This window comes from Lemur catta, chromosome 7 (genome assembly GCF_020740605.2).
Source record: "Lemur catta isolate mLemCat1 chromosome 7, mLemCat1.pri, whole genome shotgun sequence".
In the NCBI taxonomy this organism is placed as follows: Eukaryota; Metazoa; Chordata; class Mammalia; order Primates; family Lemuridae; genus Lemur; species Lemur catta.
This window is the reverse complement of record NC_059134.1, coordinates 40,106,855-40,124,821: the sequence shown is the minus strand read 5'-3', so window position 1 is coordinate 40,124,821 and position 17,967 is coordinate 40,106,855. Positions and strand designations below refer to the sequence as shown.

General features: G+C 35.5%; 1 protein-coding gene across 3 annotated transcripts in view; it reads right to left on the bottom strand.

Moving 5' to 3' along the window:
- Window positions 1–280: 280 nt before the first annotated feature.
- The window catches only part of MTMR2 (myotubularin related protein 2), a 105,584-nt gene continuing 87,897 nt past the window's right edge, over window positions 281–17,967 (bottom strand). For all 3 annotated transcript variants that reach the window (XM_045556893.1, XM_045556895.1, XM_045556894.1), the window contains 6 exons: window positions 15,911–16,096; window positions 13,086–13,292; window positions 8,841–8,933; window positions 4,276–4,389; window positions 2,360–2,536; window positions 281–1,658 (listed from right to left, as the gene is read on the bottom strand). In XM_045556893.1, the coding sequence (XP_045412849.1) occupies window positions 1,497–1,658; window positions 2,360–2,536; window positions 4,276–4,389; window positions 8,841–8,933; window positions 13,086–13,292; window positions 15,911–16,096 (939 nt within the window). In that variant the 3' untranslated portion in view covers window positions 281–1,496. The remainder of the gene's footprint in view (window positions 1,659–2,359; window positions 2,537–4,275; window positions 4,390–8,840; window positions 8,934–13,085; window positions 13,293–15,910; window positions 16,097–17,967) is intronic.

Genomic DNA, 17,967 nt, shown 5'->3' with positions numbered 1-17,967 from the left:
TTCTCATAAAAAATTTCACACAGTGACCAAATCATTTTGGTACTGATTTTGCTAATATTGGATGTAGTAACAGAAACTATTTCCTCATTGCAAAACCAAGGAGGGCTAAGTTCAAACTATCTGTATAGTGACATAAGGAGTAAAAAAGTACTGAAGTTTTGATTATTGTTTGATTTGGGAGAAAAAACGGATTCATATTGAACACTTCCATTTGAGGTGTGTACCTCCTCAAAACATTTCCAAATAACATTTATGCGAAAAAAGAAAAACAACTTGAAAGTCAGTTGAAATTTCTTTTAATTAAAAGACCAAGAGACAAGAAGCTCCTTTGTTACAGTACATTACATATGGCTCTTATATAGAGTAAAATATACATCAGGGAGTCAAATGTTTATACCAGCACCGAACTCTGATATGTAGCAGGCCAACAGTGTAGCAAGATTTCTTTTACTGGCATTGAGACTGTAATACATCTATTACATGCAGTATGTTCTTTGGTAGACTTAATCATTCAGTGGAATTACGGAATTTGCAAAGGAAAATATATTTAATGTAAAATTTGAGCACAGTACTTCTCACCTTAAGTTATTTATATAGACTTCAGGAAAAGTCAGTTCTAGTAAGATTTTTAAATTGCTTAAAAACTTGTCAATTAGCTTCTGTATGTTTGGACACACAAAAAAATAAGTAAAACAAAGAAGGGTAAACAGTTTTAAAAATATCTTCCATGATGTTTCTAGTAATGGAGCAAATGGAAGCTAACTGAGGGGTGTGGAATTCTTTGAACTCCTGATTGGCCACCACTTTCTCCCATTCATCTTCCCCTAAACACATCTATAAGGCATTTTGGAACAGCTATCTAATACATCTTAAATAGGTATATAAATAATTACAGCAATAATTTTCAACTACCACTACAACATAATATCATCAACTTTGCCTTTCACTATATGAAGAATATGGAAGGTGAAAAGTGATCAAGGTGAATTGATTACTACAAAAAAGAAAAACCTGTGATGGAGAAAGCGCTACCAAATGATTTTGATCTGTCATGACATCAAGGCCCAATATATATATGATGCCACAGAATTTCAATGTTGGGATGTTACTCTGTGCAATGAGCCCTCTCCCATCAAAAAATATAATTCTAAAGTGGTCTGTTTTCATCTTACAACATGCCGAAATTTGTAAGACAGTTTTTCTTTTAATATTAGAAACTTATTCCCACTGTGGATCCAGGCTTGAAGTATTTTAATATTCTTTGAGTGACTTATATAAGATTAGTGTCATAATCATGTAGTTACATATGGAGTTATTTCACTTAAGCCACCTGCACTGCCACAGTTCTAAACACATCCTAGAGAGATTTAAAATAAATAAAGCGGCTGAACTTTCTCTCATAGATGATGGGTTCTAAATTCAGATAGCTTTCTACTCATAAAGCTGCCACTGTAATCAAGAGTTCATAGCAGTAAGGCCCCTGATCTAATAGTCCTTCATACGACAGTTTGGACAGGAGTGACACACTGTGCAGGAGAGCCAGCTCTCTCTGAGGATGAGGTCGATCGGTTGGAAATCTCTCTCTGTAGTTCCTCCACTTTCTTCTGAAGCTCTGCTCGTTTGGCAAGAAGTTCTTTATATCTGCTGTGAATAGGTTCCTACAAAAGCAAACATAAAATTATTCAACTACGCAATCCTAACCAAACTCAAGGTCAAGTCATTCCCTAAATGTTGCAGTTTGTTTTTTTAGCCATTGGGACCAATTCTACCTTTTCAACCGAGAAATTAAGTTGAGGGACCACTGACACCACTGGTTTTTCACTGGCTTTCCCAGTGCCCCCCCCAAGTATTTCCAGAGAATACCCTCTGTGGAGATGCTCCTGAAACCAGTACTTTCCCAAATAGAACAACTAATGATCAAGACAATACTCAAAAGATTCCCTATCATTTAGTTGTAGATTTTTAACCTTGAACACTTCTAAGTAGCGAATATTCTATAGCCTATTCACAATGGATTAGAATTTTGCTAGGCTTTTTACTTTCCTAGAGCTGTTTCTTCAATTTACTACAATAATACCCCTAAAAGCTATCCAGAGAAAAGAGGGAAGAAGAGACAAAACAGAGAAGCAATTTGTTCAAAGTCATACAAAAAAAAAAAAAATCAAGGTAAGAGTCAGATATAGTGATTACCTTAGCCCAGTACAGTGCTTTTTCTACTGTACAATTATAACTATTATCGGGTAGAGGGGAAAGCTTTAAATATGCACAGATAATTTTTCCAGTTGCTTTAAAGGAGACAAATCTAATAAAGTTGTATTTTTTGAATGAAAACTCCCATTGTACTTTGCAGTCTGCATACCTGTGGTTTCATCCGTGGATTCCACCTTATGTAATATCCCACCCAGAGCTCTAGGTGGCGCATGCTGGCTACTGGATAAAGGACATGATTGGAATAGCTCCCATAGAGAGGATTAGTGAAGTCTTCCTGCTGACTATTTATGTAAGACCACAGTGACACAGTCCTTTTAGGAAGATTCTATAAGAAGGAAAAATAGGTAAAGACTCCACTGCATGAGCCAATTATACATTAGACAACATTTGTAAAGAGGTATTTTGTGGTCATTAAAATCTCTTTAGACGGAGTGTTCTTGGAGACTTCAGTGATAAACCCCAATCAGAGAGTAATGGAAAACAGTCTGCAGTTCCTCAAGAGTTAAACATAGTTACCATATGACCCAGCAATCCCACTCTTAGGCTTATATCCAACAGAACTGAAAACATACGTCTATACAAAATCTTTTTCAGAGGAGTGAAAAAGTAGAAACAACCCAAAATCCATCAACCGAGGAATAAATAAAATACATAATGGAATATTACTCAACCATAGAAAAATAATACAACCTGATGAACCTTGAAAACACTAAATGAAAGGAGCCAGACACACAGGCCACATACGGAATGATTCCATGTATATGAATGTCCACAAGAGGCAAACCCAGAGGAAAAAAAAAGATTAGTGTTTGCCAGAGGCTGAGAGGAGGGAAGAATGGGGAGTGACTACTAACAGGTCTTTTGAGGTGATGAAGCATTCTGAAACTCAATAATAGTAATGGTTGCACAACTCTGTAGTTATACTAAAACCCACTCAACTCTGCACTTTGAAAATGGATATGGTATGCAAATTATATCAGTAAAAATATTTTTAATCAAAATACAGTGAATCTTTCCAAGGCTCTCAAAAGATGAAAGTATCTTTGGAACTTAGTTATGCTATTCTTAGTTATTTAACATTGTATAAATTATTGAATGCACCTGCTATGCATGAAAATATTTATTGCACAGTAGACACTAAAGATGAGTGAACTTAAAAATACCTCCCTTCACGGAACAGTCTAGGAAGCACTTACTACTTAGCAGTTCTTATGGTATTTTGTATGGTTTAATCAATCCTCACAATAATAAGTATTATTATCCCTATTTTACAGAAGCAGAAATTAACTTGCCCAAAGTTACACAGTAAGTGATAGATCCAAGATTTGAACCCAGCAGCTGGACTTCAGTGCAAGCACTTTTTCCCACTATGCTTTTATAAAAAGCAAGAATAAACTACTTTATAACCACTTTTTTTAGAATAAAAGTTGATGCAGAGAGAGACACCAATCAAGATGATTAAAATGTTCATACATAGATGTATTTTGAGAAAGACATAAGTAAAACTTGAAATGTAATCCTTATATCGTTTCTTCTTAATAATACCAACCCCTAAACAGTGGTAATATCTCTGGGGAGTGGGGTAATGAAAAATTTTAACTTTCTACGTAGTATCTTTTCAGTGTTTGAATTTTTTACAGTATTACATTATAATTTAAAAAACCTAAAAACTTAATCTAAAATGTCTCATATATATGGAGAATATTATATGGGAAATTGAGCTGTCCATTCATTCAAATGTATGTTTTCTGTTAATTATATTTTTCTGTACCTGTTTTGAAAGATTTCGACCTGCACAGAAAAACTGGTACACTGGTACTCCTATTTCACATACTTCAATTCTCTTTAGTAGATACTACTTCCTACCCATAACTCAGTGGACAGCTTGTGACAGAGATATTCTAAAATAGATCAGGTCCAGATGTATGGAAGGAAGTAATTATATTACAGCATATAAGATAAATTATGACCTCAAGAAGTCACCCAGAAGAACAACTTCAATTGAAATCTATCACAGAGTGTGTTGCAGGGCAAAGTACAGTGGGGATAGCAAAGAGATTTTACCTCTTTTCCTCTCTGTTGTTCACTGTTACACAGGAATGTTCCAAATAAACAGCTATACAGGTGGTCCAAAATGGTAATGAGAAAATATTCATTGAATTCAAATGCGGTAGGAAACTGCAAATTGAACACCACAAACACACAAAAGTAAACATTTTTTTCAAGCATATTCATCTTTGTCATGGGTAGATCCTTTGTAATAATATTTAAAATTAAGTTAAACATACAAAATTATATGATTCCAAGCCATTTTGGCATTATCTGTATGGTTTTTCTGTTCAAAAATTACTTTATCACTTTTCTGAGGTACTTTCTTCCAGAATCTCCTTTTCTTGTGCAGTAAGAGTTAGAAAGGTCTGACCATGATGTTTCTGTATCTTCTATATCTTGTTAACCCTAAACTTGAAGGCTGCTGAATTTTGACTTGGGCAATTCTGGCAACTCTAGTCCTTTCTCTGCCAAAATGACCACAAACAACATAGTAAGATTTTTCTTTAAGTTTTCAACAGATCAACCTACTTCTCAAGGAACATCTAATCAAACCAGAGTCCTTTGTAATCTACTACTTTGGCAGCATCTTTCTAACATAAAGAAAATTCACCCTTTCTCCAAACCTGGCTAAGGGCTTAACTGGACATCTCAGTTTTAAACAACACAATTTTGAAGGACTGTCAAATGAAGAATTAGAGACCACAGAAAGTTAAAAGGTTTAGTTTAATCCATCCTATTCATTTAACATTTCAACATTATTCGGAAGCTTCTAGGTAAGACTGTACCAATAAGAGGGCTATGTGTGAAAGAAATTCTATGAATATTTGGATTGCAGATTGGGAAAATACATATTGTTTCCAAGTTTTTATTTCTTAGATCCCTACCCTTTATAGTGGAGGAAAATTGTATAAACAGCATGCAAATAGGATAGGGATGAAAACAACTTTGCCTTCCAGTTTCCTAAATATTAGGAAGCTGTAGGCAGGGTAACATGGCAGATTTCTCAAATATTAGGTTATTGAGCATGAAATGTCCAATTTCCTTAAGTACTAAGTTTGACAGTTGATATCTGACATTTCACTTGGACACTTCTTGGTTTATCATTGTGAAGGTACATTCTCAGTCTTTCAAATGCACATTTTGGCTTGTGATTATCTTTCAAATATTTTTAGAGCAATTTTTGTGAAACCACGGATAAGTCAAAAATTTGTGTTATTTTTAATTGAGTTCTGTTGTGGAACCAATGCTGCGCAGATAGCTCGAAATATCTACGAAGTGTTTTGGAAGGATGTGGCTAATGAACACGTAGTATGTCAATGGTTTGAGAAGTTCTGGTGATTTTAATCTTGAAAATGAGCCACATGAGTGACCTGAGACCAAAGTGGATAATGATGAGCTAGAAGCTGTTGTAGAAGTGAATCCATCTCAACCTACACGTCATGAATTAGCAGAAAGGTTTGACGTTATTATTCCAATATTGGACCATTTGAAACAAACTGGCAAGGTAAAGAAGCTGGATAAGTGGGTTACACATAAATTAAAGGAGCATCAGAAGAGAAATCATCTTGAAGCTTGTCCTTCTCTGCTGTCACTACATAAAGGCAAACCATTTCCACACTGTATTGTTACGTGTGGTGAAAAATGGATTCTTTTTGACAATTACAAGTGTTCAGCACAATGGTTGGATAAAAATGAAGTGCTGAAACACAGTCCAAAACCACATATTCATCAAAAAAAGCTAATGATGTCTGGTGGTCCAGCGCTGGTATTATCCACTACAGCTTCATGAAACCTGGTCAATCGATTACAGCGGATGTCTATTGTAACCAATTGGACGAAATGATGGAAATGCTTGCGATTAGGCAGCTGAGATTGATCAATAGAGACAGGCAATCCTCTTGCAAGACAACGCTCAACCACATGTCACACAAACAACTGTACTCAAATTACAGAAGCTGGACTTGGAAACTCTCTGTCATCTACCATATTCACCAGACCTTGCACCAACTGACTGCCACTTCTTCCAGGCTTTGAACCACTTCTTGCAAGGAAAAATATTCAGTTTTCAACAAACTGTGGAAAATGCCTTTCGCGATTTCATCACCACTCGCTATCCAGGCTTCCTTGCTGCTGACGTAAATAAGCTACCATTAAGATGGCAAAACTGTGTTGACATTTTAGGCACATACTTTGATTAATTGTACTGCTACTTGTTTGATATATAATAAACTACACTTTTGTTTTGAAATCAGACATTTCACATTTAATGTCCTATTACTAAAGTGCAATTACAGGGCCTTGAATAATTTTTGTGGCTGTGAAGCTGAATGAAGCAGGTGATCAAGCATTGCCAACAACATTTATGTATTCATTCATTTAAAAAACAAACCTCATCACCTGTATTTGTTCACACTGTTAACAGCCTTATTAGCCAAATATGAGTGCATCCTGAATCCATTAAATAGCAATCCCAAGGATGTAAGCCTGCGATTAGTTTTTCATCTTCTTGGCAAAACTATTAGCTCAGTTATGAGAAGACAACTTAATCAGTAGGCATTTCCTCACAGTGAATCTAAAATAGCAGAGCATTAGCTGCTGCTGTTGCTTTTAAAATCCTAAGAAGAGGAATATTTTGTTTTCTTTATGTGTTTAAAATCTGAAGGGCCGTTCAATGACTGCTTCCTGATCCCAGGACTGATGGGATGGAGATGAGGATGGAAGGAGGGGGAGAGGCATAGAATCAGGCTAGTTACAACATAATTGGTCCTATTTTGAGAAGTATACTATTTAAGTCTTTGTACTAGTATTCAATTATTTATAAAACTAATGTTGTTAATAAACATTATGAATAGCTAACATGCTTTATGTTCAAGAAGAAAATATATAGAAAAACATGTTAACTATAACATATGCATAAAACAAAGTCTTAGTAACAGACTTAAAATTAGGGTTAAAATGTTTTTAGATATATACCATATAGAGTTAATAATATTACTGAGGAATAAATGCATTATTTAATAAGGTCCAACCCTGCTTATTAGCTTCCAAGATCAGATGAGATCAGGCATGTTCTGAGTGGTATGGCCATAGACCATTATATATAGTCTTCCTTGCAAGAGACTGGAAAATGTGATTGAATCTTTTTTCTAATAAATATACCAGAACTATTATATTTAAACACACTGCCCCCTCACGGTATTCACCTAGGGAAGCAGTACCATGTAACCCTAAATGATGCCATGATTTCAAAGGACTTCCCTACCCCTTTGATGGCATATTTGATTTTGCTAATAATCAAAGGTTATTTAAAATCAAATATGGTAATGGTCAAAAGTGGGTCCTATTGTTTCCAGTCAAATATCCAAAAAAAAAGATTGGTAGGGATTTATGTAGCTGATACACTGACTCAGAGGCAATTACAAAGGAAAAATTCAAAGCTACTCTAAGAACTAGTAAACATGTAAAACTAAGTACATAGCATCTCTCCTGCCCCATAACTCCCCCCAACACTGAATCGTATACACCTTTTCAGTATGTATGTTAAAATACCACCTCATCACGTTGTAGTCATATCGACAAACAATGCTTCATTTAAGCCAGCAGGTTCAAAATAAACCATTCAAGTTAAAATGCTTATGAGGGGAAAAAACTATTAAATATACAATTAATACATTTCACCTGAGGATCACCATTTTCTTTTAATAAAGTAGTATCTTATTAAAGCTTAAATATGCTCCTAAATAAAATATGATCCTAAAGCCAAGCAGAGCCAACACCTACCCTATTTTAAATTCATGTGGCAATCTAAGTAAAAACAATTCAGGCTCCAGTCGTTTGAGGTCCAATAAACCCTTGGATGAATACATAACTTACCCGCCAAAGCTGCATTCAACTCTTGGGTTTTGAGGCGGTTTTTCTTGAGTTAAAATTAAATCATATTTTTAAGACAATGACCCCTTGCCTCATTAGTGAAGTGATCTCACAATAAGTATGTTTTTTCAGTCTCCTCTGGTACCTTCCCGAAAGATTAAATCCATTTACATTAATATTTCAGATAAATCTGGTTTGTTACAAAGTTGTTAGATCTAAAAAATGTAGTAGCCCTATCCATGCCTAAAAACAAAAAGAACTGAATCTATTACATATCTACTTTGTTATAATTTCCATCTAAACACATTTTTCCCTTAAAATAATTAAAATTACTTAAAGTAGGATTTTATTTTGTTTGAGTTACCTAGCTTATTTCTTCACCTCCCTTAGCAAGGTATAGATGAGCTTTTGGGTAAGCCTATTGGTGTTTAACACTATTTGTTCAAAAGAACACAAAATAACTTCTTAGGGGTTATCATCAATGCCACTTGTTGAAATGCTAATGAGATTAAATTGTCAAGTGTTTAATACTACCCCCAAATAACAACTTTTTAACTTAATTTATAATACGACAATCATTCTTACCTGGAAACTATTAATATAAGAATTTCCATTTTACACAAACTATAGGATAGTAAGTGACCACATCTCCCAACTCTAACTGAACAGTTTAAAAGAGATAAGAATAAATATCCCAGATAAGTTACCTGTCTTGTCATTTGCCAGACACAGTCAATAAACTGAAGAAAAACAGGCGATCTGTCTGCATCTGCGTGGTTCTTATCTCCATGGCCAACTCTCTGATGCAAAGACAGTGAAATATTATATGAGCTTTGTAAGACTTTTCAGTTTTTAATGGAAATAATTTTTCAATACAAATAACATTTGGTCAATATTCTACAAACTTTCAGAAAATCTTTTTATAGAGCACTGCAAACGAAGTAGAAATCACCCAAAATCCTATCAAGCAGAAACCTCTATTAACAAACATTTTGATGTACAAACTGCCAGATTTTTCTGACATGAGATGCATGTAGTAGGGCTTACCACTTTGTTTGATAAATGAAACCCAGATCTTAAAAGGTTGATAATGGAAGATAGGAGCCGTCACACCTCAGCCCAGATTTTTATCCTGGAGATTTAATTTCCCTCTGGTAAATAGTAGTTACTTATACACTGGCCTTGGCAAGCATACTTCTCTGTTAATGTCTTATTTAGTGAGTGAAGGGTATGCCATCCCATTTAGCTCTAAATGTGTCTTCATTAGGAGAAGCAACATTAGCACAAATCTTAGAGAACCTTTCAAAACTGCTGGACATTCGCCCTCCAAGCATGCAGTCACCCAAGCAGTTTCTCAGTTGTTTTCTCCTCTGAGGACCTTTCACCCAGATGATAGAAACACAACCCTGCTCCTTACCCCAAAGCAGGGATTATAAATATGTGGCCCACAGTGTGGTTCCAGGGGCTGTGAGATCAAAAATATTTTCATAAGACTTTCAGAAGACATTATTTCCCTTTTATAGTATGTTGGCATTTGCACTAATGGTACAGAAGTGATGAAGGATAAACTTCGGGTGCCTTAGTAGGAATCAAGCAAGGCAATGGAATCAAACTGCTCTAGTAGTTATTCTGCCCTGCCAGACACATGCAGTTGCATGAAAGAAAAAAGTCAATGTCATTTATGCCAGTGTGCTTGATGAAGCAGTAAAAAACATTTTGTTAAATCTCACCCCTGAGTAGATATTTGTTAATATCCTCTGTGATAAAATAGGAAATATGCAATAATGTGTTTCTGCTGCATATTGACATATGATTGTAGGAAATACCACTTTTTCATGGAATATCATTTTTGCTGAAAAGAACAATTGATATATGAACTATGGCTAATAAGACTTGTAGACATTTTTTTGAAAATGCACAAAGTGAATATATTACCTTAAGGAAAACAACTATTTGTTTTCAGTCATAAAATTCAAGCTTTTGGGTGGGTAAAAATTCAATTTTGGGAATTTTACCCAACACAATGAGCTTGACAATACTTGAAGACTTTACTAATAAAAATCAGTGATGATATTAAATGTGATTTTATGATATTATATAATGAAATATAGTAACATTTGGAAGATCTATATAACTCAGTAAGCCGATATTTTCCAAATAACCAATACACAATGTTACACAATCATGCATAGGTAAAAGATCTATTCAAAGTGCAAGAGAAACCAATGAAATTTAGTGAAATAAACAACAAAACCTCACAGATTTGATTTGGGATTCCACATTATCTCTAACCTATAAGAAACTACCATTTGTCAAGTTTTGGCACAGTATCAAAAAAGCATATCCACAGTTCCATGAAAAAGCTATGAAAATATTTTGTTTTTCCACTTTAATATCTGTGTGTGGTCAGATTTTCCTCATATACTTAAAACAACAGAACATGTCACAAAAGACTGAATGTAAAAGTGGATGTATATTCACCTATCTTCTACTAAGCCACACTCATCAAAGAAATTTGCAAAAAATGTAAAAACAATGCCAGTCATCTCATTAATCTTTGTTTTGGAAAATACAATTATTTTTCATTAAAATATTATTTAATATATAATAATTATTTTCTCAAATTAAGAAATATTCTTTAAATTTAATTTCCAATGTGGCAAGTACTGATAGATAAAACTCATATAAACAAAGTTCTTTAGGGTCATCATTAATTGTTAACAGTGTAAAGGGGTCCTGAAACCAAAAAGTTTGAGAATCATTATCCTGCATTAACCACGTGAGCATAACCTCTTGACTGGATGTCCTTTAATTGTTAAAATTCTGCTTTCAGAATACAACTAGGGAAAAAAATGCAGTAGGTAACCACAGTTAGTAGTTTATGGATCCACAGCAATTTCAAACAGCCCGAAACATTTATGATTTTGAACATATTTATATGAACATATGCAGCTTTGGCTGCCTGAAGTTTCATTCTTTGAAGTAAGAGTTTGTTTTAAATGGTCTTTTTGTGATAAGTACATAGTATAGAGAACTGAAAAATGTGAGCTATCTAAATAGATACCAATTTTATTTAACAGTTCAAATTCAAAAGAGGAGACTAACTTTAGATGTCGGTTCCTTTCATGTTACAGTTGACCCTTGAACAACACAGTTTTAACTGCATGTGACCACTTACATGTGGATTTTTTTCAATCAGATGCAGGATGCGAAACCCGTGTGTACAGAGGGCCAACGTGTCTATAGGCAGGTTCCACAACAGATGGGACTTGAGTATGTGCAGACTTTGGTATATACGCAGAGGGTCCTGGAACCAGTCACCTGCATATACCAAGGGATGACTGTACTTGTAAACAGTGCTAGTGTGCTCTGGTAACTATTGGATACTAAAGGTTAACACTAGGGAAAGCATCTGGGCAAACACCTTTCAGAAAGTCCTTCAACTAACCTAGGAAAATGTCTGCACAGAATCCAAGCTCTCAGGTGGCTTCAAGGCCTCTGACTATCTGGCTCCCCTCTACATGATTCTCCAGATTGCCCCCTCCCTCAACTCTACTCTTGCCATGCTCGTTGCTCCTTGGCACCCAGACAATTTGCTCCCCTGTTTCTCCTTCTTGGGAAATTATTCCTACTCCTCAATCTAAATCCTATGATTATGACATATGGACAACAGATGAGCAGACCAAGGCCCACAAGGTCACTATTCCCAAGTTTTCTGATTCCCAATTTAGTGTTAGCAGAAGCACAGTTGAAAACCACTTGAATGTTTAATTAAACGCTCCATGAATCCAAAGTATGATATAACTAGACAGCGCAGGAAGTGTAGTATCTTTTAAAAGGGACATAATAGCCCTACTTGTCTAAGGAACTATGATTAGTTCTGAGTACCACCCTTGCAGAAAGTCATGAGCCAAGTCCAGAGGACAACTGGGATGGTGAAGGGATTAGGATAAGAAAAGAATGAAGAAAAAGGATGTTCAGTTTCAAGAACTGAACCTTACAGGTGATGTGGGCAGTCAGCTACTTTCAAATATTTGAAGGGCTTTCTGATTTGAATAAGGAGTCATATTTGTTCTTCATGTCTATAAAGGGGAATGTGGTACAATGGGAAGCAAATTTCAGTTCACTATGAGGAAGAAGTTTCTAGTAGGTAGCCTTTCTAAAGTGAGACTGCATAGCCTCAGGAAGGGATGTGCTGCTTATTTCTGGAGGTGATAATGGAGAAACTCAACCATCCTTTGGTAGGGGCACCATAGAAGACATTCAAGTAACAATGAATGCCTGGATTCTGAGGTCTTTCCAATTCTGAAATTTGATAACATCAAAATAAAGTTTGAACCATACAGAGGGCTCAAAAATTTGTCATTTCCATAAAGCTTATCTGCAACACTTACCATACACATGGTCATTTTAGTTTTAGTACCTTAAGAAGCATAATAGAAAAGCTATGTTTTATTTCCAACTCTGAACTAAACTTATTTTCACTCCATTTTTCTTTTACCCCCAGCCTGATTTTTTTTAGACTCTGATTCTTTGTGAGCACTGCTACTTTATATAGCTACTTCAAGAATAATAATTAAGCCATTCTTTTCTTTTTGTAAGTCCACAGGAAAAGCTAGAGTGCCTTATGATTCTGTAACCATCATACTAATCTTGAACTGTCATTTGGAGGTAGAGACACCCATAGACATCACTGAATGCTATCTGATACTTCCTGGTAGAGATCACAGAAGAGACTGGGTCAGATCCCTGAACAACAGCTAGCTCTGGCTGCAGACTGCAGAGTCACATTAGGGTAGCCTAATGCTTTCTAAAACAAAGTTCTCATGAGAAGTTTACCCCTCTAGATAAATGATCAAGTGTAGATGAGTATCTTATGAAAGAAAAAGGCATTTTCACATCCCTTACATGAAATGCATGTGACACATTAAGAGTCAAGGCTCTTTACTCACTAGTTGAAATCGATGTCCAAAACTTAGCCATTCTTTCTCCACAAGGACTTCAAATCCTCGGAGGGTTCGATAGTATCCATCCAACATGAGCATGGCAAGGGAAGTCAGCTGAGCTGTGCGATCCCAGCCGTCACTGCAATGCACTACCACCGAGGTCTTCCCTGACTCTACCTTGTCAGCAATTCTAAGAGCTCCTGCAAGAATAAGCTGGAAAACAGATTGTTTTCAATGAAATTTTTACAAAAATTAAATACTCCCTTTCAAAATTTATTACTTCAGTTTTGTTACGGGTAACTGTCTAGTAACATGGGGAGAAAAAACATTTGTCCTTTCCAAAAAATTTTTGTAAAGGGTAGAAGATACATAAATTTTGTTTTTAAAACTAGACAGATTTCATAAATGCTGACTCCTATTACTTTACACAATGAAATATCCAAATGAAAGGTACTTTTGGGTGCTAAATGAATCAGTAGTGTGAGATTTCTGTTAGAAGAATTAAGTTCTAAAGAGATCTGCTTCTAAGAATCATCAAATATTCCATCATCTATTTAAATAAAAATAATTGATAAGGCAACTGAAGCCTTATCTATTATTTAAAATAATGCTTAACCAAATTTGAATAAGTCTCTGAAAGCAATAAAACTGGATCTCTCTTAAAATGTTGTATAGCATTTATTTTATTGTTTTTACTGAAGATCGTTCTAGGTCATATAGCACACAGCAAGCACAGTATAAACTTTAGGGTAAGCTACTTTACCGTAACAGTATGCATGAAAATTCTCATCAGATTAATATTAGCATGTCAATTTAACTGGTATCTAAAATAACTTTGGCTCTTATTTTTTTTAATATGCAGAAACCTTTTGTGAAATAACTTACCTTTTCTGAAATCGATCTTGAGTTAAAACTAAACAGAATTATATATAACCAAAAAAGAAACAGAAAAGTATAGTATCTTTAAAAATGGACAGTATAGCCCCCACTCTTCTCTACAATGGTCACATCCTAATATAAAGAATAGTATAGTTCCACACACATAGATGAGAATGAAGGAAAGTAGATTTACTAGGCTTAGAAATCTCATGATAACCTCCCTTTGATCATAACTGTTGGCATATTCCAGAAATGGAGTACGCTGCAGCAATCTCAACCGTGACTATGTATCAGGGTCATTTGTAAGCATTAAAGTACCTGGGCCCCATTCTGCCATTCTCCAATGATCCTAATCCATTTTAAGTAAGTTCCACCCATAATTCAAATGCACATACAGATGTAAGAATCACTAATCCAAAGGCTAAGACTGACCACAAAGAGATATCCAAAGCAGTAATCTTCATTCATTCACCACATAAACATTTATGGAGTCCCTTACTATGGCACAGGTACTGCTCTAGTGCTGTTGATAGAGAACAGAACACAGGACTGGCTGAATGAAGTTTACATTCTACTTGGGCAAGGCCAGTTAGATACAAATAATATACAAGGAAATACAAGGCATATCAGATGGCAGTAAGTGAAAAAGCTCCATACAGGGAATAGGGAGTGCTGGTAGAACTGTTATGTTGTATGGAGTGGTTGGGAAAGACCTCTCTGAGGAGGTGATATTTGAGCAGCGATCTGAAGAGGATGAGTGTGTAAACTTTATGGATGTGATAAGGACTTGGGGAGGAGAAAGTAATCCAGCCAAACTGCATGTCACACCTCTAGGGAAACATGGTTTTGTTACTGCTAGCATTTTGGAGAGAATGTTACACCTGCTAGTGAAATTGGCTACTTAATTTTCAGAAGCAAACACAGCAATTTATGTTAGTTCCAAATCAAGTCTTAATGGCTTTACATTTGCACACCATACAATTTAATAAATGGGCCACATAAACATACTCTCTGAGTAGTGTGTATACTTTGCTATATTCAAGCATCTAAGCTTTTAGAAGAAAAACAGTAAAAATAGTCTATAATTCTTATTAGTTCAGTTTGGCCTTCTCTTCAATTTTGTCTGAATTTTAGAGATTTTAATGTGAGTATAAGTCTCCTCCTTCTTAACATGAAAGATCCTATTCCCCTTTACTTCACAATATTAATATACATGTAGTTACATAAGTCTGTATTTTGATAGGTTATGTTACTAAAATTCAGACAATATCTGAAATGTATATGACAATATTAAGTGAAATAATAGTTGATGATGCAAGTATTATATTAGCATGTTAGGTAAATTAGCATTCACAGTGTTCTCCGAATGATTTAGCACTAATGGTATCCTTTATTCAACTACTCCACCTAACTTCCCTAATCAGGATGGTTTTATCTTCACAAATCATGCAGCAAGTGTATAGTGAGCGAGTACCTATTCACACAGATAGTGCTGACCTAACTCCTGAGAAGACAAAATAGAAATATGATTTATCCAGTCCCGGTCCCCTTGAGTTAGCAATATACAATGGTTGACATATAAAAGCAAACAAATGAAAGGGTAGTACATGATTAAATGAAAAGAGAAAGTGAAGAGTTGAGAGAAAATAGAAATAGATATGATCTGAGTAGACATTATGAAAGAAATATGAACTAGGATCTGAAGGATGGATAGAATTCAGATAGGATGGGAAACAGGGAAAGAAAGAAGTACAATAGAACCAAATGTACAATATAGGAAACTAATTCATTCAAACATCAAAAATTTAGAAGTAGTTCTAATTATCAAAGCATTTATCTATTTTCACTGTTTAGAAAGGTACCTTCATGTTGATTTCAATTATAGGAAAAGAGCTAATATTGACAAAGGGGTAAAGACAGTCTTTGTTTGGGAAACGGTAACATATACTCACCTTAATATGTTCTAGCCAGTGAGTAGATTCCAAGTTAGACAGCCAGTGAGTTTCCTCAATGTTGGGGTATACAATCTCCTTAAGTTTTCGTAATGATTCTCTCATAACATGAATATTGTGGATATCCAGAAAAACTAGTTCTGCATTTTGATATGCATCTTCACTTTCATAACCTCCACCCTTTGCCTGGAAAAAGGCACACATCATGGTAAGTCATATATGAATACACATCCATTGTATGTGGACGTCCATCAAAAAGTGTCATAAAATATCCAGTAGCATAAAAGATGCTACATATTACTGGTGACTAGGAAAACACCGTGGGGAAATGTGGATGGCTTAGCGTGACACAGCACAACTACCCTCTACCTCATGCTTTTCTTTATAAAACAGGAATGTTCACTCACCCTGACTTTCTTATGTTATTGTTATAAAAATTAAGTGTGAAACATATATGAAAGTATTTAAACATTTTAAAGCACTAAATTTTCCCTGACCATATTTCAAATCCTACCCAAACATAATTTCTTACAGAAGACTTCCCTTCATATTTATGGAAATGACTAGACTGTAATTTCCATGTGCAAGGACCACGGATCTGGTTCACTCGTGCTTCTTCACCACGCAGCCTCTTCACCTCATTTTAATCTTAATATTTGCAAAATAAACTCTTTGCAATCATAATGACTTGCTTCTAGTTTAAACCACATAATCCTTTTGAAATAAAAAGAACAAAAAATCACAGAATGCTATTGTCATCCCTATCCTCAAAGACTTAAAGCTGTATCTTCAGAACAGAGTGAGAAATATCTGGTGTTAAAAATAAGCTATGGCTAGAAAGGAGAACCTAATCTTTCTGGACTTAATCTTTCTATATTTTACGAACAAAATATTCTCCAATCTCCTACCTAACTCATGTATAAAATCACACCTCTTAGAGCCCTAATAGGAACAAATTAGAAAAATCCTGGAGTAGCAAATGTAGTTACGTAAAATTAAGTGATCATATGACCCATACCTGTGAAAACAACAAAACTCACACTCATAACCAGCAACAGATGCTAACACAACAGAAGTTCCCTCCTGACACTGAAAGTCTGGGAAATAGTTTGGATTCACAGCAGGCACAGTTATAAAATTAACAGGGTTGCAGTGGATCCCTGCTAACAAGGATTACTTCTGAAGAATAGAAATAGGTCAGGGGTGGAGGGACTTTCAATTCAAATTTGTTGCAACAAATGCTAGAAAGATACCAGTGGTAGCAACTACACAGAACCCGTCACAAAAACATACAGAATGAAAATGCTGTGGAATCAGGTAGTGGTGATGGTTGTAAAACTTTGTGAACAGATTAAAAACACTGAAATGCATACTTTAAAAGAAGAGCACTTTAAAAGAGTGCCTTTTATGGTGAATGGATTATATATGCATAAAGGAGATTTTTTTTTAAAAGGGCAACAAGACAAAGTAAAACCCAAAACATGCAAAAAACATTTAAAACAGAATTAAGTAGGAAAGTTTTCCATCAAACCCCAAAACACCAACAGGTGGGGCAAACCACCAATAGCCACAAGATCTGCCTGCCATTAGTGCATGGGAGAAAGTAGAAGAAAAGCTTTCTAGACATATGACAGACCCAAGAACAGGAGAACCCCAAGAGTCTTTTAATTTTTAGTATTTGCTCTGCTTCTGTGTTTGGCTTTCTTCTAGAACTACAGGAAAGCACAAGAGATCAATCTAAGAAGTGCAGCTGAAACTGGGAGGGGTTCTGTCCATTCTAACAGTTGATGAGTATAAAAGGTGGTCTACAGTAGATGTAAAGGAGCCAAAGCAGTCTAACCCTTACAAACTCTCCTATCTGACTAGCCAGGGATCTCTTCTAAGTGCAGGATCAAAACTGAGCAGAACACAGGCAACAGAGACAACAGAAGAGAAGGTCCAGATAAAGGATGTATGTGGGCAAGGATGGGGCAATGGGGCGGGGTTAGGGTAGGTGGTGTTGGCTGTGGGTGGGGATGGGGTGGGGTCAGGCTTAGGGTAGGTACAGGTGTTGGTGT